We start from the raw sequence: 25,139 nt of genomic DNA, 5'->3' as shown, positions 1-25,139 counted from the left end.
TACAGAAACTTTTGTTGTGTGTTAAAGATTTTTTTAATCTCATAGTTTTAATCAAATTTTTATAGTACTTTAACTTATATTTGTGGATTTTTTACAAAGTAGCATTAACGGGCTTCCATACCTTTGGGGGTCGCAAGTTTGCGGGTTTTTTTTTCCGGGACAACGCCCACTAGCAAAGCAAGCCCTTCAGAGGGTTACATCTTCTTTTGTATAGACGATCTCTGCTCTTTGGAACATATCCTCTTTGTTGTTGGGCGTTAGCCAATCCCCACTCGAGTCTAAGAAGCAACACCCACATATTTAGTAAATCTGTCCAATCACAGGCCCGCCTCCAGCCATTTTGTCGGTCGATACTAGTTTGTGGATGGGGGAATCCTGCTGGCCGCTGGCTGGAACCTGTTGCTCCGTAGTTCCGTGTTGTGCAATGGACGGGTGAGTTATCCCATCGACTTCACTGCTCCTCTTACATTTAGTTTCTGACTGTTTACTTCCATCTCAGACCAGACACACAAACGTGTTGAAAGGTGCTGTAGTTTTCCGCAGAGTATCGGGTTCTGTTGTTTTGAAAAGAAGCTGTCGGAGAAGTTTGTGTTTGTCAAAAAAAAAAAAAAAAAAAAACAGGAAACGAAGCTACGTTAGCAGTTAGCCGCAGTGCTAGCCTCTCAACGGGCCATTATCTGGGGGAACAAGTCCCCTTACACTACCCTGCAGCACACTGTCATATATTTACCCAAAGAAAGAAGCTTCATGGCCGCTTTTGTCCAGTTTATATATGGTTTATAAATAATTTGCTGGAGGAGTCTCAAACTTCCAGCTCTCATCTCTACGGTAACGGTGTGTCTCACGCCCACTGCTACTGTTTTATCACTTTGAGGAAGTGAAAAAACAAATAAAAAGTAACTTACGGGACATAATTCTGAGCCGAATTAGAGAATTATTGCTAAACTACATTTTTAGCTGCTTAACAGTTATTTATGTGTCTTTTGAGCGTCTAAAGATTCAGAAGTAATTGAAGAGGTTGAAACTTTACATGGAGTTCTGTTTATGAGCCAAAGTTGTAAACGGAAGTAACTTGTATTACTGAAACTAGATTGATTGGTGAATTTTATTTTTTCTTTACTTTTTTGTATTTTTTTTACTTGCCCTTTGTTAACGTGTTTAACTTCATAAATGTTTTGTTTAAGCGACAGAAAAATGCTTAAAATAACTCAAAGAATGCCTTGATCCAAAATCAAAGCTACCTTATTAATCCAAAGGAAAATTTGTTTTACATTTTTCCCAAAAAATTTTTGTATTAAAAACTAAATTTTGAACAATATTTAAACATGAGGAAACATTCAGCAAATTGTGAGTTGAGATTTGAAGGACTTTAATTTTAGTTCTATAAGTATAACTAAACTTAAAATAGTTTAAAGTAGTTTGAGAAATATAATCAGTTTTTAAATGAAATCATTACTAGAACAGAGCTGAACTTCCCCAAGGTGTTTTTACACACTTTCACATGCGGTTTGTTGCATACGTCTGGGTCAAATCATAGGCATTAATGCCATTTCTTTTTAATAACTTTTTATTTTCCGTAGTTTAAACCTTCTGAGCATTTAGTTTTAGCTCCTCTTGATGTTTTGCTGTATCACCAGTCCAGCCTGTTAGCGAACCCATAAACCCCTGAAGGTGCCACCAGGTGACTCTTCTGTTGCTGGAGAATATTCTTCGTCAGGAGTCATCATCACGCCCTGCGGGGTCTTCAGGCCGACCAGCCGGTTTCTCACTCATCCTACGTAGCTCTGAAAAGATCACACACCTCTGATAAAGTGCCATGTGTTTGTGACGTTTAAAATCGTTTTCCAAATTCTCCACGTTATCTGTTTTGGAGAGTAAATGTAAAAAAATAAAAATAAAGTTATCATAACAACCTGGATGTGTTTACATCCTAATATTATCACCGTATGAAAGCAGCTGAAGTTACGTTCAAGATGGATGACGCTACGATCTAAAATGTTAGTGACCTTTGACCTAAAACCAGGAGGTCCTATGTTGGAAGTGGAAGATTAAACCCAAAACTTCATGTGTGGAAAATTTATCAATCAGTCAAGGTTATTTGTGCAGCACATTTCAGCAACAAGACAGTTCAAAGTGCTTTACATCATAAAAACACAAAAATAAAAAGTCATAAAAACTAAATAGTCACTCATTTGAGAACAAACTTTACATTTTGTCAAAAATTATCAATACACATCAAATATGTTGGTCAATGTTTTATGGTACAGAAGCAGCAAACAGTGGGTTTTAGCCTTGATTTAAAGCCACTGGTGGTCCGCGGGCGCCTCCTGGTGGACAGCATGTAGACGTCGCTTTATTTTCTGTGACGTCAGCTCGAAGTGCGACGCTACAGCTAGCTTAGCAACGGCTTGTTTTGAAAAATAATAATGGACTAGTGGCTTAAAACTGTCACTGAAAATTAAAACTGAAGATAGCGATGGAAAGAAAACAACAGGAATATTAATAATATATACAATATTTATGTGATCGAAGGAAACCAAGTCAAACCTGCTGAGATTATTTATGTCGTTCAAGAGCAAAACGATTCTTTTGAAAGACTCTAAAGAATCGTTCTTAGTAAGAACTGTTCTTTGTTTTTTACGACTTTGCTTGCTTATGACGCTCTTCTTGATTGCCAACAGGTGTTATTTTTATTTAATTAAAAATTATTTAATCACCAAATAAACCCAATAGATAGAAATGGGTGAATCATTTTTATATTTAATAGCGCAGAAGAAGATTTTGTTTCTGCCAAGGCAACTCAAGTTTACTTTTATTTTATTTAGCTTCCAAGTTACAAATGGGCCTAAAATGGTATTAATGGTATTTTGTTTTCATATGTTTGACATCATTCAACCCAAATTTGACTTTTTCATGCCAGTCTGAACTAGGACTGCACTGATTGCAGTTTCTGGGCGATTACCGATCTTTAAGGAATCTGACCTGCCAATTTTTATCCAGTACCATTTTTTTTTACATAAAACTCAAATCTCAACAAGATGGAAATAAACATTGGTTGCTAATACCGGCTAAGACTGATTCAGCTTTGTCAAAAAATGAGTAAAATCAGCCGATACAATATTAGTTCTGGTGTGTCTTGCGTATTGTTTTATTGTGTATAACTTCAGTTGAACCACGTGGATTTATTTCTGTCTAATTCTTTTAGCATCTCAGAATTGTGGCGATTTTTCAGACTTCTCAGAGCCGCTGTCTTTTCTGTGTGAATCATCGTCTTCTTTCATTTCTTTTGCAAAGATTTATTTTATGAGAATTACTAAAGCTTTTTCAAACATCCAGAAACTCAAATGTTCAATCGATTTTTCCTGTCTGTGTCCACAGAAAGCTTGTTTTGTATTTATTGTGGTGTAGTGAGACCTCTCTGTCTGCTGTAGGTTTACTTCAGGATTTTGTTGAAAATTTTGTTTAATCTTTTCAGTTAAAAGTTTTGACACATTTTCCTGAACCAGTAGGAGTAAAGAACCAGGCTCCTAAAAGCTGTTGGACGTGTTGCGGTTCGCTTCAGAAGTTCGTTTAAAGCATTTTGGTCGACATCAGGCTGTATTTGGTTGACTTTTGGAGAAAACGGTTTGTTAACCAAAGCAGATTTAACAGGAACAAAACTTCTGCTGTGATCAAACACACATTCATTATTTGCATTTTATCATTTCCTGCTGCAAATATCACCTGACGACACGCAGGAGTTTATGTTTCTGTAAGAAAGAGGATCAACAAACTGTCCAGGCTCCCGACATTCAAACTCTGTGCTTTTATTTCCAGACTTTTAAAACACTACATTTAGTCAAGCTTGTGTTTTTACACAAAATTGTGCATATTTTTCACAAATGTAGTGTTTTGTCAAAGTTTGAGAAATCCTTAATCTCCATGGCAACCATTCAGTTTCTAAAACACATTGGTGGATGTAGCCCCGCCTTTAAGGCTCAGCTCCTCCCACATTCAGCTCCTTCAGACTAGCCAGCAGCAATTGGCAAACAGCTGAGCTCGTTGTAGGAGCTACTGCCCTGAGCAACGCTGGTAAAAACATTAAAGGGTTAATAGAGGAGCCATGTTATGACGACTTCCTGGAGGTGGAGCTTCAGAAAAAGCAGGAGATTTTAAAGAGACAAGAGACCTAATTTCAAGGCGTTAAATCAGGAAGTCAAATTTCTAAAGTCATATTTGATGCGTAAAGTACTTCATAATTGAAGTTAATATGCTTTAAAATGGGACAATGTGCCTGGGAAACGCATAACTAAGAATTTTGGAAAACAAAACATCATCAGCATAGAGGGTAACACTTTATTTAAAGGGGGTGAATAAGACTGTCATGACACTGTCATAAACATGACATAACACCTGTCATGAACATGAATAAGCCTTCATGAATATTTATGACTGTTGTCATAAAGCGTCATTCTGTAAATTATGACACTTTTAAAACGAAGTTGACATTATTCAAAATGTCTTTGTTATGACAACTTGACATTAACCAGGAAATCATCACTGTTTAAACTTTACCTTTAATAACATAAAGTTACCTAATTTTTAAAGTGCAATCAGTAAAACTTTTACAACAAATTTATATCAGTAATGATTTCCTGGTTAATGTCAAGTTGTCATAACAAAGACATTTTGAATAATGTCAACTTTGTTTTAAAAGTGTCATAATTTACAGAATGACGCTTTATGACAACAGTCATATATTCATGAAGGCTTATTCATGTTCATGACATGTGTTATGTCATGTTTATGACAATGTCATGTCAGTCTTATTCAACCCCTTCAAATAAAGTGTTACCGCATAGAGTGTAATCTTCTCAGTGAAATTACAATTGGCCAATATAAATGAATTAAAGATCACTTAGTACCATTTAACCCTCATCATCATATTGTTGTTTCTGAGTTTTAAAAAGAGAAGGCATTTTCCAGAGTGTTAACTTACAAAGTAAAATTTATTCTAAGGGATATTTAGCATTTTTATAATAACTGACGTTAACATAATTACTTGATTTGTGCTATAAAGTGGAACAATGTGCCTGGAAAACACATAAAATTGGCCCTTTAAATATGATCAGTGTTTTAACTTGTCAGTGGTAAAGTTTGATGTAATGCAGCTTTAGTGGCTTCAGCTCTGACCCACATTGTTACACTTTGGCTGTTTAATTCCAGTCTAAAACACGATTATTTTAAAATTAATTCGCAGTTTTTTGTTTTGGGTTTGTTCCAACTGTAGAAACGGTTCTGATTTAGTATTTAGTGTGAATCATGATTTTAGAGCAGAGCGACCCAGAAGCAGTTAATAATAATAATAATATTAATTGTTGGTGGTGCAGCGGCTCTGCTTGGGCTCACCTGCCATCTCTGCTGGGCTCCTCTCCGTCTCCTCCTGCCTCTCCGCTCGCGCCGTCTCTTTAACCTCGACCATTTTCTGTCTTTTTATTTATTTTCTTTTTGCTGTTTGAGTTTTTCTCCCTGCTGCTTCTAACATGCTTTCTTTTCTTCACAGCAGTGTCCACCACGATATAACAGTTGGTACTAAGGTAGGCACCTCTGCTTCTTCCTCCTGCTTTCCGTCCTCGCCGCTGGTTTGTTGCTCTGTTTGCTCTCCAGTTTGAGGATTCATCTTTAAGCTTTCTGTGGTTCTAATTGATCATTAACTGCAAAATAAATCTGGTAAATCACGGTTCTCGATGATGACGGAGTAGAAATCACGGTTCAACACATTTAAGTTCCTAAAATTTACCCAGATTCCTTCTTGTTTCCTGATTTTTCTGGTTTGTAAGCGAAGAAATCGGATCCCCATAATCTCTATAAATGATTACACTGCAAAAACTCTTACCAAGTATTTTGGTCCAGTTTCTAGTGCAAATGCTTTAGTAGACTTAGCTTTTTTTTAAATTAAGATGGAGTCCAAACTTTTTTCCTCTGAGGCCAAAACTGGCAAATTTAAGGTATTCATTGGCCAAAAAAATAATTTAAGCTCAATTTTGCATTTCATAATATAGTGATTTTGTTTTACCTGTTAAATCTATAAATCCTCAGATCCAAAGTAAAAGAAGAAAAACTGATCATTTTACTTTTTTTCCAGGGTTGTCGGTAATTGTTTGTTTTGTTGACCAAAGTTTTATCTTGCTTGAAACAATCAAAATAATTTCACAGGCCAAAATAGTAAAAACGTCAGATATTTAACATCTTATCTTTTAACACGATAAGAAATGTTTAACAGTAGCAGTTCCAGAGATCTGTTGTGATAATTGTTTAATTTGCTGTTGTCACGTTGAGCCGCCAGCAGCCGTCCTGGAGCTCGTTTCTCGTTGTGTGAACAGCGATAGGCCGGTTTATCACATCTCTAAGGAATGCAGTAATTGGACAGTAAAACTGGAAGATACCAGAGCGTGTTGGAGCATTTACAGCCGACGATCCGCTGAAGACAGACGAGTCTTCACGGCGTAACTTTTTTATTTTTAACTGAGGAAATGTTTAGGTTTGTGATCGCTCCAGCGATGTTTCTGCTGTGTTTGGTGTGACTGTTTAAATGGATTGCTCTGCAGCCTGCTGTGCATCTCAGAAAGTGTTTCTGTTCAAGGTGGGAGCAGGAAGTTGTGGATTTACTCTCAGGATTTATTATCCTGCTGTAACAATTTTTTTTTCCAAACTGTCCCAATTGAGTGAAAATGGAACCGTACTTTTACTTTCAATGAGACGTTTAGTTTTTAGCTGGTTTTGTGTTCAGTGCTGGTCGCTTATTGTTTAGCAGTAAAGCTTTTTGATATTTTAAAAACGTTGTTAGCATGTGTTCAGTCCTGCCGTGCTGTGGTTCCTGAACGCGGCGTTGATCAGGAGAAACGGTAATATCTGAGGGGATCAGAGAGCAGGAAGTGATGCGACGAGCCGGGGCGGCGTCCTCTACGGTTTCCTCCTCTGGCCTCGGCCGAGTAACTTGAAGCCAGGCTGAGTGCTAACACCCGGTTCTGCTAGCGAGACCGGAACCGCCCCAGATAATCCACAGAAAGGTTTCAGGAATTCACAGATTCCCAACAGGGCTGTGAATGTCGGGAATAATCCCAGATAAACTCTGATGTTGGGAAGAAAACTGGTAAAATGTTCCAATCGACATTTCTTTCCAGGTGATTAGTTTGATGAATGGTAAAGGAGCCAGCAGGGTGGAGTCGTGTTCAGACAGGTCTACATTTAGGATAAAAACATCTGAGAGTGTTTGGGAAGGCATGCAGCAATTCCTCATCCGGTTCAATGAGTTTCTTTTTAGATGATTTCTGTGAATCTGGTGACTAACCTGATTCAAGATGCTTCACCTTTTTCATAGTTTATAAGTTGGATGTCTTGCTACACGTGGTTCTGTTTGCTGTGAAATTAAGGTGAAATAAGAACGTTTATTAAAATACAGATACTCTGTGTTGCACCTAAAATTGTCCCTTGAAAGAAGATTTTAATTGGTGGGTAATATTTGCCTGAAATAAAGATAAAGGAGTCTGTCTGCATAAAGCACCTGGTCAGATTTGTATATTTCATGAATTGGAGTTGAGGGTCACAAAATGAATCGGTCCAGTGACCAGAAATGGCTCCCGGGCCGCACTTTGGACACTTATCTACAACAGTGGTGTCCAAGGTGGGTTCTGGAGGCCCGGCATGCTGCATGTTTTATTCTCGCCCTGGTTTTACACACCTGCATCAAATGATGTTCGTTAGAGACCTAAGGAGAACATCGACTTGCTGAGGAGGTTGTTATGGCCACTAGGGCGAGAACTAAAACATGCAGGATGCCGGCACTCCAGGACCCACGGTGGACAGTTATCATCTACAATGTAGTTTACTGTGAAATGAGATTTAGGACTAATTCACGGCAGCCTGGTTCGGTCCGCTTTAATCCGACTCCAGTCCAGTTCATTTGTGGAAGCTTGAACTCTGCTCCACCTCCAAACCTCAGTCTGGGTTCAGTTGAAGTGAACTCTGGTGCAGTTAGAATGTGAATGCCAAGCGGACTGGAGACTGCTACAAAATCAGGAAGTGGACTACAGCGCAGGGCATTCTGGGTAAATACAACCAGAACAAACACGCTAGGCTAGCGTTAGCAGGAGAAATGGCTTTGTCTTTAACAAAAGACTGAAGAGAAATCCTTGACGCCACTCCATTTTTCTTTACATTTAGTGAAGAAGGAAGTTGCGCTTAGTGTCTTCTTCTTCTGTGTCATTTCCTTCAGTGGTTTTGGTGCAGCGCCCCCACAGGCCAGGAGGGGAACAGGTTGTTCAGAAGGTTTGGCTGGTTTGACTCGGAGCAGAGAAAGAACCACAGCAGCTGGAGATGGAGCAGATAATTCATCTTTGGTCCCCAATCAAACCAAATCTACTGAACTATTACGAGGAAAAACGGCCTTTAAGACAGATGGATTCTTAAATTCAGAAACTTTCATTAATCTGCACAGGAACCAGTTTAATTCAGAAACATGCAGCTTTATCTGGAAGCAGCAGAGGAGGGCAGAGCGGCCAAACGTTTTACTCAAGTAAGAGCAGCGATTCTTCACAATAAAATAACTCAAGTAAAAAGTACAGCATAGTAAGGATGCTCCTAAAAGTACATTTTTTCAAAAGGTTACTCAGGTAAATGTAACTAGCTACACAACTCTGGGAAACATCTTCAGATCAGCTCTGAAGATGCTGATCTCCTCATATTTCATTTAAACCGGAAACAAATCCAGAGCTTCAGTTTTCTATTATCATTTCCATCAACACCGAGTTATTTTCAATCCCTCGGTGATGCGGCGCAACCAGCCGCATCATCAGTGATGTCATCAGAAGGAGCAGCGCGGCGGTTCGGTCGTTTCATGGCGGTTAGCTGGCGGCCGCTGAGCGGAGCGCGGCTCCTCTGTCCGGCCGTCGCTCGGCAGCTGGCGGCCGGAGATGGAGACGGAGATAGAGACTCAGCGGAGAGAAGCGCTCGGGTTTCTGCTGCTTTTATTATTCATGGGAGGATCGGTAAGCAGATCCCAGCAGCTTTATGCAGGTAGAAAGAAAAAACCTTTAGCTTCCTGCTGAGATGAAACGATGAGGCAGCAAAACTGGAAGCAGAGAAATGTAGCATAGCGCTGAAAACCATCCTTCATTTTATTTTATCCTTCCAAACAGCAAACGGCCCCAAAAATTAAAAAAGTCCAGATCAATAATAGTTCTTCAGACTTTTTGAGCATTGATGTGTGTTCCCATCAACACGCAAAGCAATCCCAGCAATCAGTCCATGGCTTCCAGACCAACAAATGTGAGAGAAAAGATCCACGAACAAAATGGCGGCTGTGAGGCTCAACCCGTATAACACGGAGAAGGAAAACATGACGGACAACGTGGACAGTCTGCCTCCAAATTCACACTACGATAAAACTACCTGGTGAACATGAAGCGTGCGTCCGACCTGGAGGAGCTTCACATACAATCGGTGCCTAAGCTGCTTTTTAAAGGACAAACGACTCTTTGGGTGAATAAAAATGTTTAGTGACTGGCAGAATAAGTACATCTGGTAACAAACACGTAGGCTACGTGTCTGTCTTAGCTTGCAGCTAAAAGCTACATTAGCTAAGCTGATTCTGCTGATACCAGATATTTATCTTAGTATTTCACGGTGGTGGGTAAAGTGCTCCCGCCTACCAAGATGGCGCGCTCCACGTCCGATTCAGACCTGTTGGGAGCTATGTATTAAAGTGGAAAAAAATTCATAGGAAAAAACATTTTATGGTTGCCTTTTTAATGTGTTGTAGTCGTTGGTGTTTATGTATAGTTTAATGTCTTCTAATAGCATAATTACCTCATCATATGCTCAAGTTTCTTGTCAACTTTAAAAAAATTTTTAACTTAAACATTTACCTGAGGTTACCTGAGTTTTTTTGCTTTTTTTATTGGTAAATCTTAAGTGAAACCTTCACTCTGGGTTTGTTGAGAAACATTCTGGTTGCGCTCTAGTTGGAGTCCTTCAGCCGGAGATGAGGACGGTTCAGTCTGCTGAATGAGACTCTGCCTGTTTGTCAGCATCTGTTTTTTATTGAACTGGTTCAGGAATTTACCCCCCGGCTCCCTCTGCTGGTGGGGCGGCAGCCAGAGGCCGCAGGTGATGTTTGGGCGGTATGATCGGTTTCTAGTGTTCCTGCCGGTTTCATTCAAATTCATCCGCATTTGGGTCTGTGGGGCGCCATCTGCTGGTAGAAGTGTGTCACTGCAACACTGGCCCTGAGAACGACTCTAACTATACGAATGTAATGATGGGTTTCTGCCCAGCAGACTCTTGTACAGGAGGAAAACTTGTTAGCACATCTGTGGTTTTCTACTTCTTTAATTCAGAAAGTTTTTCTTTTTTACTGTTTGCATAATTAAAACTTTAACGTTTTGATATTAAATGTGATCAATTTTATGTTTATTTCCAGAGAGGATCTGACGAGCTTTTCTCCAGCGTTTCCAACGGCCCGTATATCATGAGCACCACAGGTCAGAAATTCACATAAGTTACCCAAAGTTTTCATTGTTTTTGTATCAATTTTTAAATGTTGGTTAAATATGATCATCTGTGATATTTTACATTATGATTTCTTCCACACACAAGAATGATTTCCAGTTTAAAATGTTTTAACATTTTTGTAACATTGAAACATTTTTAACATTGGAAAAATGTACAACAGCAATAAAACACTATATTGTATTCTATAAAAGTTTATCCTACAGTATCAAAGTTTTTTGTGTAACGGCTGGACTGTGCTTTAACTGTTTCTCAAAAAGATTTAGACTTGTTGCAGGGTAACGTCCTGCCCCCTCCTCCCAGACGGAGGGCAAAAAGCGGATCGCTAACAATGACTAGCATTGGTTTTAGCTGTCAAGTCTCTGACAGATCATCAGTAGAGCAGGTGATCAAATTAGCTAATCTACCACCGCGGTGTTAGCTTAGCTAATAGCAGTGGTAGCTAATTCACCACCACGGTGGTTTTATGATTCACTTATTAATCATAAAACAAACATCAAGCCTGAAAACATGAAACTGTACCCGACTGAATGGTTTGATCTTTTTGGGTGTTGAATCTTGAAACATAAAGTGTTGTCGTCAGTTGCTATGGCAACGGGTCTGTGTGTAGCGTAGCTGACACAAAGAGCGAGAAAAAAGAATGCGAGTTGTTCAGTGGTTTTTCTGCGATATTTTCCCTTTGCTGTGGCGTACTGCATTAATAATACCTCCGTCTTTTTGCCGTGCGGCGTTGTGTCCAAATGTTAATAACATGCAGGGGGTCAATAACAGGAAAACGACCTCACCACTTAGTGGCTGAATGTTCTCATGTTTTGCTCCTGCAGCCAATGGCAACGACAGCAAGAAGTTCAAAGGTGACATAAGAGGCCCCAGCCTGCCGTCGCGGGTCATCCACATCCGCAAGCTTCCCAGCGACATCACAGAGGCCGAGGTCATCAGCCTGGGCCTGCCGTTCGGCGACGTCACCAACCTGCTGATGCTGAAAGCCAAGAACCAGGTACAGGCCGTCGCCATGACGCCCAGACCGGCCAATCCTGGAAACTGAAGACTTTATATCGTCTCTGTATCTCTGTGTGTTTCAAATCTATTTGGTTTGGATAAAAGTGGATACGAATTGGAATAGTTTGTCCCAGTGGTTTGGATTCTGCATGAGGGAAACAGAAACAAACTGGTTAAAATGGCTGTTTTTATGGAACAATTTCATTTTCAAAAAATGTTTTTCAGTGGTTTGCTTAAAATTTATATAAAAGGTTCACAACACTTTGTTTTAAAGTCAGGAATTTGTGTTTTCTCAACATTTGATCCAAGCTAAAAAAAACAACAACCTTTACCTTCGTGCTAACAGCAGGGCCTTAAAGCTGCAGGTAGCTTTGATTAAAAACAATTCACATATTTGTTGTGACAGTTTGGTATGAGACATACAATCTGTGAAAGGCTCTTCTGCCTTCAAGAAACTAACCCAGAGCTAGGACTAGCATAGCCACTGACGACGGTGAATAAACTGTTTTCCTGTAACGGCCATTTTCACATTTTTCAATGCATACAGAGTGTTGATTGACAGCGCTAAGACCCGCCTCCTTGCTCCTATTGGTTGCTTTTGGTTCTTTTCTTCAGAAGGCAGTAGCTGTTCTGGGAGGAGATTGATCTTTTCTTTAGATTATCTGTCTCACGACAAACATGGTGGCATTTTTAACAAACGTGTAAATATATATTTATTAAAAAGTGACACTGCAGCTTTAAGCTCCTGGATTTGAGTTGTTGAAACCTGCAGAAGCCCTGACTGTTTGTCTGCTTCGTGTCGCCTGTCAGGCCTTCTTGGAGATGAACTCGGAGGAAGCGGCTCAGAACATGGTGGGTTATTACTCCACTATGATGCCCGTCATCCGACACCAACCCGTCTACCTGCAGTTCTCCAACCACAAGGAGTTAAAAACGGACAACTCCCCCAACCAGGAGGTAACTCCCGCTCTGTCTGCAGTCTGCTGGCCACCTGGTGGCTCCTGTTGGCCCCCGGTGGCCAGCATTGGCCCCGTTAACCGCTCTCTCTCTCTGCCAGAGGGTCCAGGCGGCTCTGAGGGCCCTCAGCTCCTCCCATGTGGACACGCTGATGGCAGCTCCCAGCACGGTGCTGCGGGTGGTGGTGGAGAACCTGCTCTATCCGGTCACCTTGGACGCCCTCTGCCAGGTGAGAATGTTGCTTTCACCTTTACACCTGGAGAGGAACAATTAGCTTCAGTTATTGCAGGTGGAAACTAAAGATCAGGCTGAAATCTGGGTTTGAACCTTCAGAGTCACATAAACACAGTTACAAAGTCAGCCTTCTACAACATGTCCATTTTGATTAATTACATATAACCTAGTATGAATATATTCATGGCTGTTTTTAATCGAGGTTAATTACATTCATTTATATTTATATTGTGTTAATTGCGATTAAGTAGATTTTAATGCGTTAAAATTTTTTACAGTTGGGTTTTTTAATTATTGTTTTTTGTTTGTTTTTTCCCTTTTTATTGTGTTTCTGGTACAACCATAAATCTGACGCATGAGCAACACCTGTAAATGTCATCGATGGACGACGGGGTCGCTCAGCGATCTCATTGGACACTGGAAAATACTGTCGCTGTGTCCAAGTTGTGCTAAAAGGAGTTAGCTAAAGTAGTATCTCAATGTTAACATGAAGCAGCTAATGCTAATGTCGGCGACCACAGTCCGTTTTTCTAGAGAATCTCATGAAAGATCAGGACTTCCTGAATCACTTTGATCCAATCTGACTGTTTAAGAGCCTCAATAACAGATTAAAAACTGTAAATATCTTTGTTTTTGAGCCTGTATGTTTGTTTATTTAATAATTTGGCAGTAAAAAAGCGATTTGAGTTGAAAATGTTGATAGTTTTTGATGGTATATCAGTTGTTGGCGCTGTGTTGAAATGATTCAAAGAACTAAATGGGAATCCGTCTTTAAAATCCCTTTAAACTTTTATCTGAAATCGTGTCTCTGCTCCTGTTTGACCCTCAGATCTTCTCAAAGTTCGGCACCGTGCTGCGGATCATCATCTTCACCAAGAACAACCAGTTTCAGGCGCTGCTGCAGTTTTCAGACGGCTCATCTGCCCAAGCAGCCAAACTGGTAACCAGTGCTGCTCCCAGCTCCCAGTGCTGCGGCGGGGCGGCTCCCTGACGGTTCTGTTGTGTTCCAGACTCTGGATGGACAGAACATCTACAACGGCTGCTGCACTCTGAGGATCAGCTTCTCCAAACTCACCAGCCTCAACGTCAAATACAACAACGAGAAGAGCCGGGACTTCACCCGGCCGGACCTGCCGTCCGGAGACAGCCAGCCCGCCCTGGAGCACCATGCCATGGCCGCCGCCTTCGGTAAGGACGGCCAACACGCCGCCACGTGAAGTCTGCTGCTACAGCAGGGCTTTGCAAAGGGGGCAAGTTCACAAAAATAAAGCATCTACAAAGATTTAACCTACCTGTTCATCCCTCCAGCCACCGGGGGCGCCGTCTTTAGACTGCTGACTGTCAGTGGCTGAAGCCTTTTACATCCTAAAACTCAATGAGACTCAATGGGGAGTTAAATAATTCAGTCCATCGGCTACAAAGCATGACTGTTTTTGTAACAAAATCATTCTTAGATATTCAGCTTCCAGTCGGCTCAGTTCTTTCAGAACGAGGCGTTTTTGGGCCTCCTGTCCCTTTAAATCCTGATGAGCTGCTGCTGGCCACGCCCCCCACTCACACACCAAAATGATGCCCAATGGGCTCTTTGCACCTCAGCTTCCGCGTTCGGGGTAAAGCGGCTCGATTGTTTCCTTTCCAATACAAATATCATTTACATGAGGTGCTTGCAGTGCTTGGCCAAGGTTTGTACATCGATCCGAAGCCCCAACAAGTCAGCTGGAGAAAGGTTTTAAGATGTTCGCCTCGTTATACATTCACTGACACGAAGGTGAGTTTTACTTAAACTTTGTGGCTAACATTAACGTTAGCTTATGCTAGTAGGCAATATTCTCGGACATTGTTCTTGTAAAATGTGCTATTTAAGTATCTAAACATTCTAACGGACAATGTATTTATCTTATTTTCAAGTATATTATGTGTGTTTATTGTCGTTAGTGTCAGACTAAAGGGGAGGTTCCGGTTCGGGCTTTTTACTTCCGAAGCCTGACGAAGCTCAACAAGCCTCATAGCTTAACAGTAGCGCAGCTCTGGTGTCAGAGATCTGGTTCAGCTGTTCAGGTTCAAAGTTGCTGCTTTTAGAAAAATATGACCGTGTTGCTTCATGTCTCCGTGTTATTTCGTTTTATTACCTTTGCATGTTTCTTGTGAAGAGCTCAGATAGGACGGTGTTTACAGCAGGATGTACAGGCGGATCAGTTGCTCGGCTGTCTGGCTCTGGTCTGCTCTCTCGTTCCCATAAACTCTTTCAGGCTGAATATAGAAGTGATTCCATGGAAATAACTCAGGGAGGCTCCTTTATTTACCATCCGTATCCCCGGTAGTTTTAGGCTGATCCGGAGTGAAGTGAAGGCTGCAAACTTTGCTGTGCGGCGTTAGCTGGTAGCGACAGATATTTACAAGCCATCTTCTTAATTCAGGATCGCTTGGAAATTAACGAAAACTTAAAAGCCCATTATATTAGGAAGACAACAATGTTCATAGTATTGGTTTTTTGCATCTGAAATACGACTTAGTCTTTTCTACCAGTCATGGTAACTCAAAGCGGAAAAAAGTGAGCCGCATTAGCTCCTGGAGATGTGACGTCAACGCCTTAGGTGCAAAGAGCCCATTGCAAACTACCGTTTGTGTCTGTTGCTTTAAAACAACAGACACAAACGGTAGCACAAAAACCTGCACAATGTGAATTTTGAATAATAATTCAAGTTTCCTTATTAATTCGGCTAAAATGTCATCGACTCATTTATTTATTTATTTAATGGTGTTTCTGATACATTTGGAAATGTTAATGTTTGGAGTATAATTAGTGAAATAAATGCCTGTTATGCCTGGGCTTATTATTGAATGTATTTTGAATAAAGGACATGATGTCTGTTACTTATAAGTAATGAATTATTGAACAAGCTACTTAGTAATTAATGCAAAACGTAATTATGAATTTAATCCTGTGATGTCTGGATGAAAGCTGTCTAGTAACTGTGTGTGATTTAGCTGCTGATTGTTAGCCGGTTGCTGATTTGCTTTGCCACACTTTGAAAATCTTTGATCAGAAACAGATTTTAAAAGAAGTTTCAGAGAAACAGACAGGAAGTAGAATCGGCCTCAGAACGTTTCTGTTTCCTCTCTGCAGCTCCAGGAATCATCTCTGCGGCGCCGTACGCCGGAGCGACGCACGGCTTTCCACCGGCGTTTGCGCTCCAGCCAGCAGGTGAGTTTCACCTGAGGAGCTGCAGCCAATCAGAGGCCAGCGTTACAGACTCTGTACCGGGAATATTTCATCAAATATTCAACCCTGAAAATGTTTGATGCTGAATTTCTGCTGATGGTCTTTATTTGATGAAGAAGTGAAAGTATTCATTCGGAGGTTATTGAAGCGGCTCCTTTTGCTCTTCTAAACCGATTTCGCCACTCATGATGTCGATTTGTCCCAAAACGATTTTTCCTCCCCTGCTGTGAAGCAACACCTGGTGTGATAATCGTGGTTTTATTCAGGTTTCTTGGTGTGTTTCGCTCTCCCAGTGTCCTCCGCCTACCCGGGCCTGACGGTGCCGGCTCTCCCCGGAGCGCTGGCCTCCCTGGCCCTCCCCGCCACCGCCAGGCTGGGCTTCCCCTCCATCCCCGCCGGACACTCGGTCCTGCTGGTCAGCAACCTGAACCCTGAGGTGAGCGGCGCCGACGGGCAGCACTCACCCGCTTTCACCCCAAACTGCTGAAAATATCTGATCAAAATGTCTGAAATCCCAGAGCTGAGTGGGGAATCCCGAACTCCTGCCTCTGAAACACACACACTTCCTCTGAGGTTTTTAGCTCTGACTTCCTGTTGTGACATCATCACCCCTCCCCACACCTGCATCCTTACACAGACACACACCTGATGTTTGAAATGATCTTATTTTACCTGAGTGAAGCCGCCCCCACCTTCTTCAAGTCTAACAAAATGGTGTGAAGCGTTTGTGCAGCAAAAATTTAGTTTGTGCCGTTTAAAGATGTTAAGATATTAAGTTTCCAGAGGTCATCAGAGGTCAACCACAGAGGTCATCAGAGGTCAACCACAGAGGTCATCAGAGGTCAACCACAGAGGTCATCAGAGGTCAACCACACAGAGGTTAGGTTTGTGCAGCAGTAATTTTTTGTGCTGCTTTTGCTTTGATGATACTGTTGACGACCTCTGATGACCTCTGGAAACATTTTTTAGTGTCTTTGAAATGTCAGAGGCACAAACTAAAATTTGACTCCATTTTATCAGATTTGAAGAAGGTTGGAGGTTGAGCTTCACTCAGGCTTTTATTTTGACATTATCTAACCCCATCCTCTCCAAAGGTAATTTATCCTTCTGATTGACCCCTCACCTGTCTTTTTGTTTGTTTTTTCTCTTCCCCTTTTAATTTGTTGCCATGGAAACGCCTCGGACCCTCCACCTGTCCTGCCCTCCCACCTTTACCTGTCCTGTCCCTCCGCTGCCTTCTCTGCTGTCTTTAAAGAGAGTTACGCCCCACTGCCTCTTTATTCTCTTCGGTATGTTGTCACTAGCTTCTTATTTTTGAATTATCAGTACCACCTGGATGTTCTGGTTTTTGTCTTGAATTTCTGTTTATTTTATTTTGGTTTATGTTTCTTGATTCATGATAAATGAGTGTCTGCTTGTTTTGTTCGACCTTTTGAGTTGATTTGAGTTTATCTGCAATACGTGGAGCTTTTCCTCAGATGTTTGATGCTCCTTTCAGGTTTAAATATTTGGCCTCAGTAATTCAGTTGGAAGTTGGCAAAATCTCAGCAAAACGTTACAATCAGCTGCTGTTAGCAATGGTTTAATATTTACCTAATGTAAACAGGTTCAACTTAATTGGATTAGTTTTAATTTAGTGGTTGAAAAGAGGCAAAAAAAGAAATGGTTTAAACTTCTTTCATGTTTTGAGTATTTTTGTCTTTTAATATACACAATAAACAGATAAACACATTTTATGAATAAACCAGAATAATACCCGAGGAAATGTCCATAATGTGCTACCATATTAGAAAATGTGTACATTAGCTAACCTTAGTAAGACTGAGCTTTATTTTGAAAATACAGCAGAATCATTTTTCATGGATAATTATGACTTTTGTTGAAAGTCCATCTTGTCTCTTATTCCTGTTTTACTTCCATTAGTTATTCAAAACCCAAACATACAAAGACTGGGGCTTTTATTCTGAAGAAAACTTTTTTCTGTTTGGAAATTCTCAGTAATAGTAACAATAATAATAGTAAAAAAAAAAGTTTTTTTTAAATAGTAAACAGCAGAAATGGTAAAAAAAAGTTATAAAATTAAAAATGTAGTAACAATAAAAATTGTAATAATAAAATAGTAGTAATAACGGTAAACATGATAAAATACTAATAAAATTCTAAGAATAGTAATAAAAGATGAGACAAAAATAGTAAAGATGGTTAAAAAAGCAAACATTAAAAATGATGGTCCTGATGGTAAGAATGGAAAAAAAATAGTCAAAGAATTGATGATGATGATATTAATATTAATAAAAGCTTTTCCGTCTGGAGCTTCTGCAAACTCTGAGGATCTGCATGTATTGTTGTTTCATTTCAGGTCACTGAGCCTCAGTTTAAGTTTGCATGCTGGGTTTCTTTCAGTTTGCATGTCCTCAGTGCTGAACCAGCTGCGCTTGGTTTTGTTTCATCAAACCCGTAATTCAGTGCCTACATGGTGTAATCTGCCATCGTTTTATTTAATTTTCTCCGACCCTTGTCCTTAATTTCTTCACTTGCATTTCCTGTGAATAATCATTCAGGAATCCCTGCCTTCAAAGTTATATTTATCAATTTGTTATTGTTTTTTTTTTTACTCCTGAGCTCCTTCATGTTAGTTTGATATTCCCATCAAAGTTCAACATTTCCATTAAGAGTGTTTAGCAGTAAGACGAAGGGTCAGCGTTCTGCTTCATACACGACGTCTTGTAGGGTTTATGACTGCAGGTTATGACAGCGTGACTCGAACTAAGATGAATATTTAAATGTTTTTTTCTCACTTCTGACTGTGTGTCAAGGTGTTTATGGAGACGTGATGAGAGTGAAGATCCTGTTCAACAAGAAGGAAAACGCTCTGGTCCAGATGTGTGACAGTACTCAGGCTCAGCTAGGTAACCGTCTGCACATGATCAGTGTGACCCCATTTTATTCTTCCATTTGGGTTTCTACTGCTTCTAAGAACAGAACAAGTGATTAAAAAAAACAAAAAACTATAAGTTCCACCCATTACCTAGCAACCCCAGCAGAGTTCTACCCGTTACCTAGCAACCCCTGCAGAGTTCTACCCGTTACCTAGCAACCCCTGCAGAGTTCTACCCGTTACCTAGCAACCCCAGCAGAGTTCCACCCGTTACCTAGCAACCCCAGCAGAGTTCCACCCGTTACCTAGCAACCCCAGCAGAGTTCCACCCGTTACCTAGCAACCCCAGCAGAGTTCCACCCGTTCCTCTGCTGCAACCAGACTCAAATGTCATTATCTAAGAATGATTTTGTGGAAAAAATGTAATGAATTTGTTTTTTAAGGACCATAGAGCAGTGATGTGTGGGCCAAAGTTTAAACTACTGGGGAAGCCATAAAATTTAATTCCATTGAAAATTACTTTTTTTTAATTTATTTTTTTATGAACTCTGCATATCGAAAACATAAAGATTCAAAACATAACAAAGATTTCAGACTTATAAAAAAAAAAAAAAAAAAAAAGACGCGTTACAATTTTTTGTATCATCAGTTTTGTGTTTTGATGGTAAAAATTGACCACTGTTGACTTGTGGCCAAGGGCCGAACAAAATCCCATCACGGACCACAAATGGTCCCCGGGCCACACTTTGGACACCCCTGCCATAGACCTGACCTATCCTATCCTATTCCAGGAACATAATGGGTCACTTTTAAAACAAACTTGCCAAACAAGATGGCCGCCATGTGCATCCTGATGGTTTCAGTAATGGTAGACTTATTGAAACCATTTTGTATGGATTTTCTGCATATGAAGGTCTTTAGCATCTAGATGTTGCTATTAGCTGTAAATGAAGCTAATAAGTCGGAGCAGAACGTGAACGTAGAGCTGTTGACCTTTAACCTGCTTTGCCTTGCAGCCATGAGCCACCTGAATGGCCAGCGGCTGCATGGGAAACCTCTCCGGATCACGCTGTCCAAACACACCAGCGTCCAGCTTCCCCGTGAAGGCCATGAGGACCAGGGCCTGACCAAAGACTACAGCAACTCCCCGCTGCACCGCTTCAAGAAGCCCGGCTCCAAAAACTATTCCAACATCTTTCCTCCCTCCGCCACCTTGCACCTCTCCAACATCCCGTAAGTCTCCAGAACTCAGCCAGGAAGGACGGTAAGAAAACAATGGCAGCGCTCTTATAAAACTGGTCTGCCTGTGTGTTTTAGCCCTTCTGTGGTTGAAGACGACCTGAAGATGCTGTTTTCCAGCTCTGGAGCCATCGTCAAGGCCTTCAAGTTCTTCCAGTAAGTCACTGATTCGCTCTTTCTAACCTTGAAACCTGTAAGATTACAACTTCTTGTTACTAAAACGTCAGCAGCTGTGTGTGGAGTTTAAATCCAAACCTTGATTACCACAGACTTGGCTCTGAAGAACACTATCCTGTTGTCAAACCGTTTCTACATTTATGAACTTTTAACAAGCTGTATTGTTTGACTTTGGTTCTGTCTTTTCTTCAGTCTTTACAGTTTTATGTATAATCCTGATATGCTAGTAGAACTGTTGTCAGTCTGTTGCTATGACAACTAGATTGTGTGTAGCGTAGCTGACGGAGTGAGAAAAAAAGTAGGTTGTGAGTGAGTTGCTAGGTAACCAAAGAGGGAGTGAGCTAGTTGATTCCACCAACCTAGCTTAACTAGCTATGAGAGGTTGAACAGCTAAAACCTTTCCTCTGCCTTCATTTCCCAGAATGCCATGCGGTTCTGAATCGGAGTTCAGTGAATATTATAAATCTTTAATATTCTATCAGATGTATTATCTATTTATATTCATATGTTATTGATTTATTATCCAGCCCTAACTGAGGATTTTGCGCGTTAACTTGAGAGCTAAAGCCAGTGGTCGTCACCGTTGGCGAACAGTTGTTGTTTTTCTCCATTCTGTAGGGAAATGGAGGGCGTGATTGGTTTTAGAGGCCTTTAGCAGGATCTGATTCTGAATTTTTGTTTTTCTGAAGTGTACTGGGAGATGAAAAATCAGTTTTTTCTCATCCAGGAAGGACCATAAGATGGCTCTGATCCAGATGGGTTCGGTGGAGGAAGCCATCGACTGCCTCATCACGTTCCATAACCACGACCTGGGAGAGACGCACCACCTGCGCGTCTCCTTCTCCAAGTCGTCCATCTGAGCCGGACAGTTTTTATTTTTATACGGCGTCCACTACACTCCAATCATTCCGATGCAGAAACCACCACGAAGTCTGCTGTGATGTTAAATTATTGTTTGGTTTTTGTTTTGGACTCTTTACCTTCAGAGAAAGGTAGGATTATCCCATAAATACGACACTTCAGAGGTGGTTCTCTGAAGTCCTGTAATTATTCTCTAAAACCAGAGAAAAGTCAGTATTCTGAGTTTTAACTGTTTGATAAAAGGTCAGGTTGTCAGAATTTAATGTCCTCCTTGTTGGGAAGTTTTTAGCGTCTTCTGCCTTTCGACTTTTAATCACGGATTAAAGTCGGCCTTCACAAGCCCTTCAGAACTGACTTAACTCAGAATGATCACTTTAGTCTCTGATTCTCGCCTGGTTTAATAAAAAATTAAGGTTGTTAAATGATGAGCCCAGTTTGGGAAGTCGTAGCTTCTGGTGTCACGATTCACCCAGGCGTTCTCTAGAGACGCCTCTTTGACCTTAAAATGACCCCTGTGCCTTATTCTGACTCAAACACAAAAACGAAGCCTCTGAATTGGCAAAAGCAGGTTTACAGTTGATAAAGGTTTACTGTTGAGATGTATTACAGATATATTCCTATTTTTGTGTATTTTATTGGTGTTGTCAGTGCTTTCTGTTAGTGTTTTGTAATGTTGGTTACTGTAGCATCAAACATGTGAACTGAGTGTTTTAGCAGCTTCGCTACGTCGTTTAGATTGAACTTTTCTTTCTCGTCACTTTCTGGCTCTTTTCTTTCCCAAATATGCAATCATTATGTAATCATATATTGTAGCAATATTTTAATCATTCCTGAGCTTTTGTTTTATTTTCCTCGCTGTCGGAGAGCTCGGCCGTTTCCGCTGCCTTCTTCGACCCGAAGATGAATGTTTTTTGTTTTGTTAGTTGCGTGTCTCAGAACGTTTTTAATTTATACGTTTGTGATCCACTACAGCTAAAACCAAAAACAGCCTTTTAGATGCAAACAATTCCACCTGCCTCAGGTTTCTGATTTTTAAGGACTAAAAAAACAAAATAATAGTGGTTCAGGCTTTTATTGGTGGTTTTTTTTTTGTTTTGTTTTTTGTTTTTTCCTGTGAAAATATAAATGACTTCAACCGACTTGCTCATGTTTGGTTACGCGGCGTGCCTTCAACCCAGCGCTGAAGTCGCAGCATCACAAAGTGAAATCTTCAGACGGTTTAGTCAAAGTTTGCTGGTTTGGTTCATTTATGTCTTAATTTTACAAACTGTCGACATTCCAGCCGCTCGGAAGTCCACTCCATTTTCAGCGTAGCGCAATATTTTGCTGTCTGAACGAAGTGTTTCGTAGAAATGAGCTGCTGAGGTTTACGGTGGCGATGCGTTCGGTGCACCTGGGAAAAGTTCGAGGAACTTCGATTAGAAAAGGAAAAAAGAGACAACGTACCAGTTCAGATGTTTAACGTGAAAATTTCACAATACAATGATTTTTACATCATGTTTAAACGTGAAAATGTCTCGTTTTGACGAGTTTTATCACGTTATAACGTAAAACTTTTTCGTTTTAACGTGTTTTACATACCGCTACAACGGGAAAGTTTCTCACTATAACTTGATATTAAACTTGTTTTGTTAAAACAAACTTTCTCATTATAGCAAGTTTTACATCATGTAACATAAAAGTTTTTTGTTTTTTATTGTTTTTGACCAGTTTTATCACGTTGTAATGTGAAACCTTTTCCCTATACTGAGTTTCACTTTGTTGTAATGCGAAAATTTAACATTTTGATGAGTTTTAAATTTCGTTATAACAAAATTTCTCGTTGGAGCGAGTTTTACATTATTATCCAAATGTTTCACGTTTTGACGAGTTTTATATCTCGTTATGTGAATTTATCATTTCAATGAGTTTCATGGCGTCAGTGTGAAACTTTGGAACTGAAAGAAAAAGGTTTTGGATGATAAGGAGATGAAACTTTCACATAACAATGTAAAATGAGAGTTTTTCACGCAACACAATATGAAACGCGTTTAACAAGAAACTTGTTATACTAAGATGTAAAACTCCTTTTGACAAACTTTCACATTATAAGAATATGTAAAACTCGTTTCTCATTTTAAGGAGATTTAAAACTTGTTAAAATGAGAAACTTGTTGAGTTTTATGTCGTTATAACAAGAGTTTCTCACGTTATAAAGATATGAAACTTGTTCAAAAGAGGGACTTTCATGTTGGAGAGATAAAACTTGTTAAAATGAAACTTTTTATAAGATGCAAAACTTTTTATAACAAACTTTAATGTTATAACCAGATGTAAAACGTGTTATAATAAGTTTTTCTTTTAAATGGGATATAAAACCCGTTAAAACTTGAAACTTGCGTTATAACCAGATTTAAAAGTTGTTGCAATAAAATGTCTCATTTTGACAAGTTTTAAATCTCTAGCATTTGAGTTTCTTGTTTAATGAGTTTTATATCTCATTATAACAAAATAATGCTCCTGAATTTATTTCCCACTTTTGGCAGTTGAATTCTTCCATAGATGAGAAATATTGATTTCGCTGAACCTAAAGAAGTCTCCTCTGATTGGTCGATTGCAGTAGTCTGATCCGACTCCGCCTACTAAATCTGAATTAATTTTATTGGCTAAAATATTTTCTGTAAAACTAAGACAACATTGTTTTTCACAGGTTTTTGTCGTTAAATGACATTTAACAGAAAATAGTTTGCTTATATATTTAATGTGTTTTTTGAGGGTTTCTGTTAGTATCGAGAGTTACGAGGATTTCCCACCATGAAGTAAAGTGGACCAATGAAAACACTCCAAATGTTGGACATAAAGTCCTTTATTTACTGTGAAGAAGCTTTTAACTGCGAACATAACGAACCGGCTGCTTGTTCAGTTTCTCCCTGGGTGCACCTGAATGCATCGTGACCTTTCGTTGTCTGGTGGAGCGGGAGCCCGAACCGGGTCAAAGGTCACCTGACTGTACATACATGTTTTATACATGGCTGTCTGAGAGGAGATTGTTGGTTTTATATCCAATGAAACGTGTATATTTTGATTCGAGTGTGCAACAAGTTCTGAGCCTTACATTGTGTCACAAAGAAAAAAAATAAATCAGTTTTTTTTTAAAACATTTGGACTTTTGTCGTTTCTTATGTCTGTTTTTGTTGACAAAAGTATAAAAAAGGAGCATGTCCTCTTTTAATTTTTATGGTTTCTTTGTCCAAAAGTGGATTTTAAAATCAGGTAAATGTCACATGAAACTGTCACGATTTAACTGAAAACTATGGTGGCCCAGAGGTGCCAATTCATAGTTAACGCATGAATAACACAAAGTTGAAAATTTGCAACAAAAAAGTAACATTTTGAGATTAATCTAAAACATTTTCTAGAAAATATCTTATAAATTTCTGAGTTTGAAAAGTTTTTGTCTTGCAAATGTTTTGAGTTTTGGAGCTCAGAAATGTTCTTAATTTTTCATAATTTGAGTTTTCTTGGTGGAAATTTACACCACATTTTCTTCTATTTACGCCTAATGGGATGGCCCCAATACATTCGGTCTGACTCACAATACTCTGACTAGATGTCACCTCAGTGGTTCTCAGGAAACATAATTCTTCAAGCCTTACGTTTCTGAGGACTTTGAGTCTGGATGAGTCTTTATCCCTCTGCCGGCTAAAGGCGCTGTATATTTTTAACCAGAATATATCCTTCAGTTTTCACATGTAACAAGTTTAATTCATGTTGACATAACGGGGAACGTCTTAACACAAAGAGAACAAAAATATGAACTAAAAAAGGTGATTTACCAGCAGAGGGCGCCAAACTCCAGAAAAAAACATGAAGTTAATACAGAAACTGCAAGGAAAAAATTAAGATGGACGTAAAAGTTAGAAACTTTTAAAGCGTACTCATGAGTAAGCTTATTCTGTTTTGGAACATAAACTTGTTTTTGTGCCTTAAATGTTTTTGTTTTCCCATCAAACTGAAATATTTGAATAAAAATAAAATAAGTTT

The 25,139-nt window shown here is 39.8% G+C and overlaps 1 protein-coding gene across 3 annotated transcripts; it reads left to right on the top strand.

The window, feature by feature from the left end:
- The first annotated feature begins 174 nt into the window (after positions 1 to 174).
- On the top strand, positions 175 to 24,255 carry LOC106922605 (polypyrimidine tract-binding protein 1-like). 3 transcript variants are annotated; one of them, XM_088004716.1, is made up of 15 exons: positions 175 to 432; positions 5,546 to 5,576; positions 10,460 to 10,520; positions 11,373 to 11,545; positions 12,358 to 12,504; positions 12,605 to 12,733; positions 13,568 to 13,678; positions 13,749 to 13,926; positions 15,866 to 15,943; positions 16,255 to 16,397; positions 17,217 to 17,250; positions 18,778 to 18,870; positions 19,856 to 20,072; positions 20,157 to 20,234; positions 20,983 to 24,255. In XM_088004716.1, the coding sequence occupies exons 1-15, from the start codon at positions 365 to 367 to the stop codon at positions 21,113 to 21,115; spliced, it is 1,674 nt and encodes a 557-aa protein (XP_087860842.1). In that variant the 5' UTR covers positions 175 to 364; the 3' UTR covers positions 21,116 to 24,255. The 3 variants fall into 3 exon arrangements, with proteins under 3 accessions (XP_087860842.1, XP_087860841.1, XP_087860843.1); XM_088004715.1 differs by having other exon boundaries at positions 5,543 to 5,576; XM_088004717.1 differs by lacking the exon at positions 5,546 to 5,576 and having other exon boundaries at positions 346 to 432.
- The last annotated feature ends 884 nt before the right edge of the window (positions 24,256 to 25,139 follow it).

Source organism: Poecilia mexicana, unplaced genomic scaffold, assembly GCF_051168715.1.
Source record: "Poecilia mexicana isolate PSO_F unplaced genomic scaffold, ASM5116871v1 scaffold_4, whole genome shotgun sequence".
NCBI classification, from domain to species: Eukaryota; Metazoa; Chordata; class Actinopteri; order Cyprinodontiformes; family Poeciliidae; genus Poecilia; species Poecilia mexicana.
The sequence above is the reverse complement of the archived record's forward strand: the minus strand, read 5'-3'. Positions and strand labels throughout refer to the sequence as shown.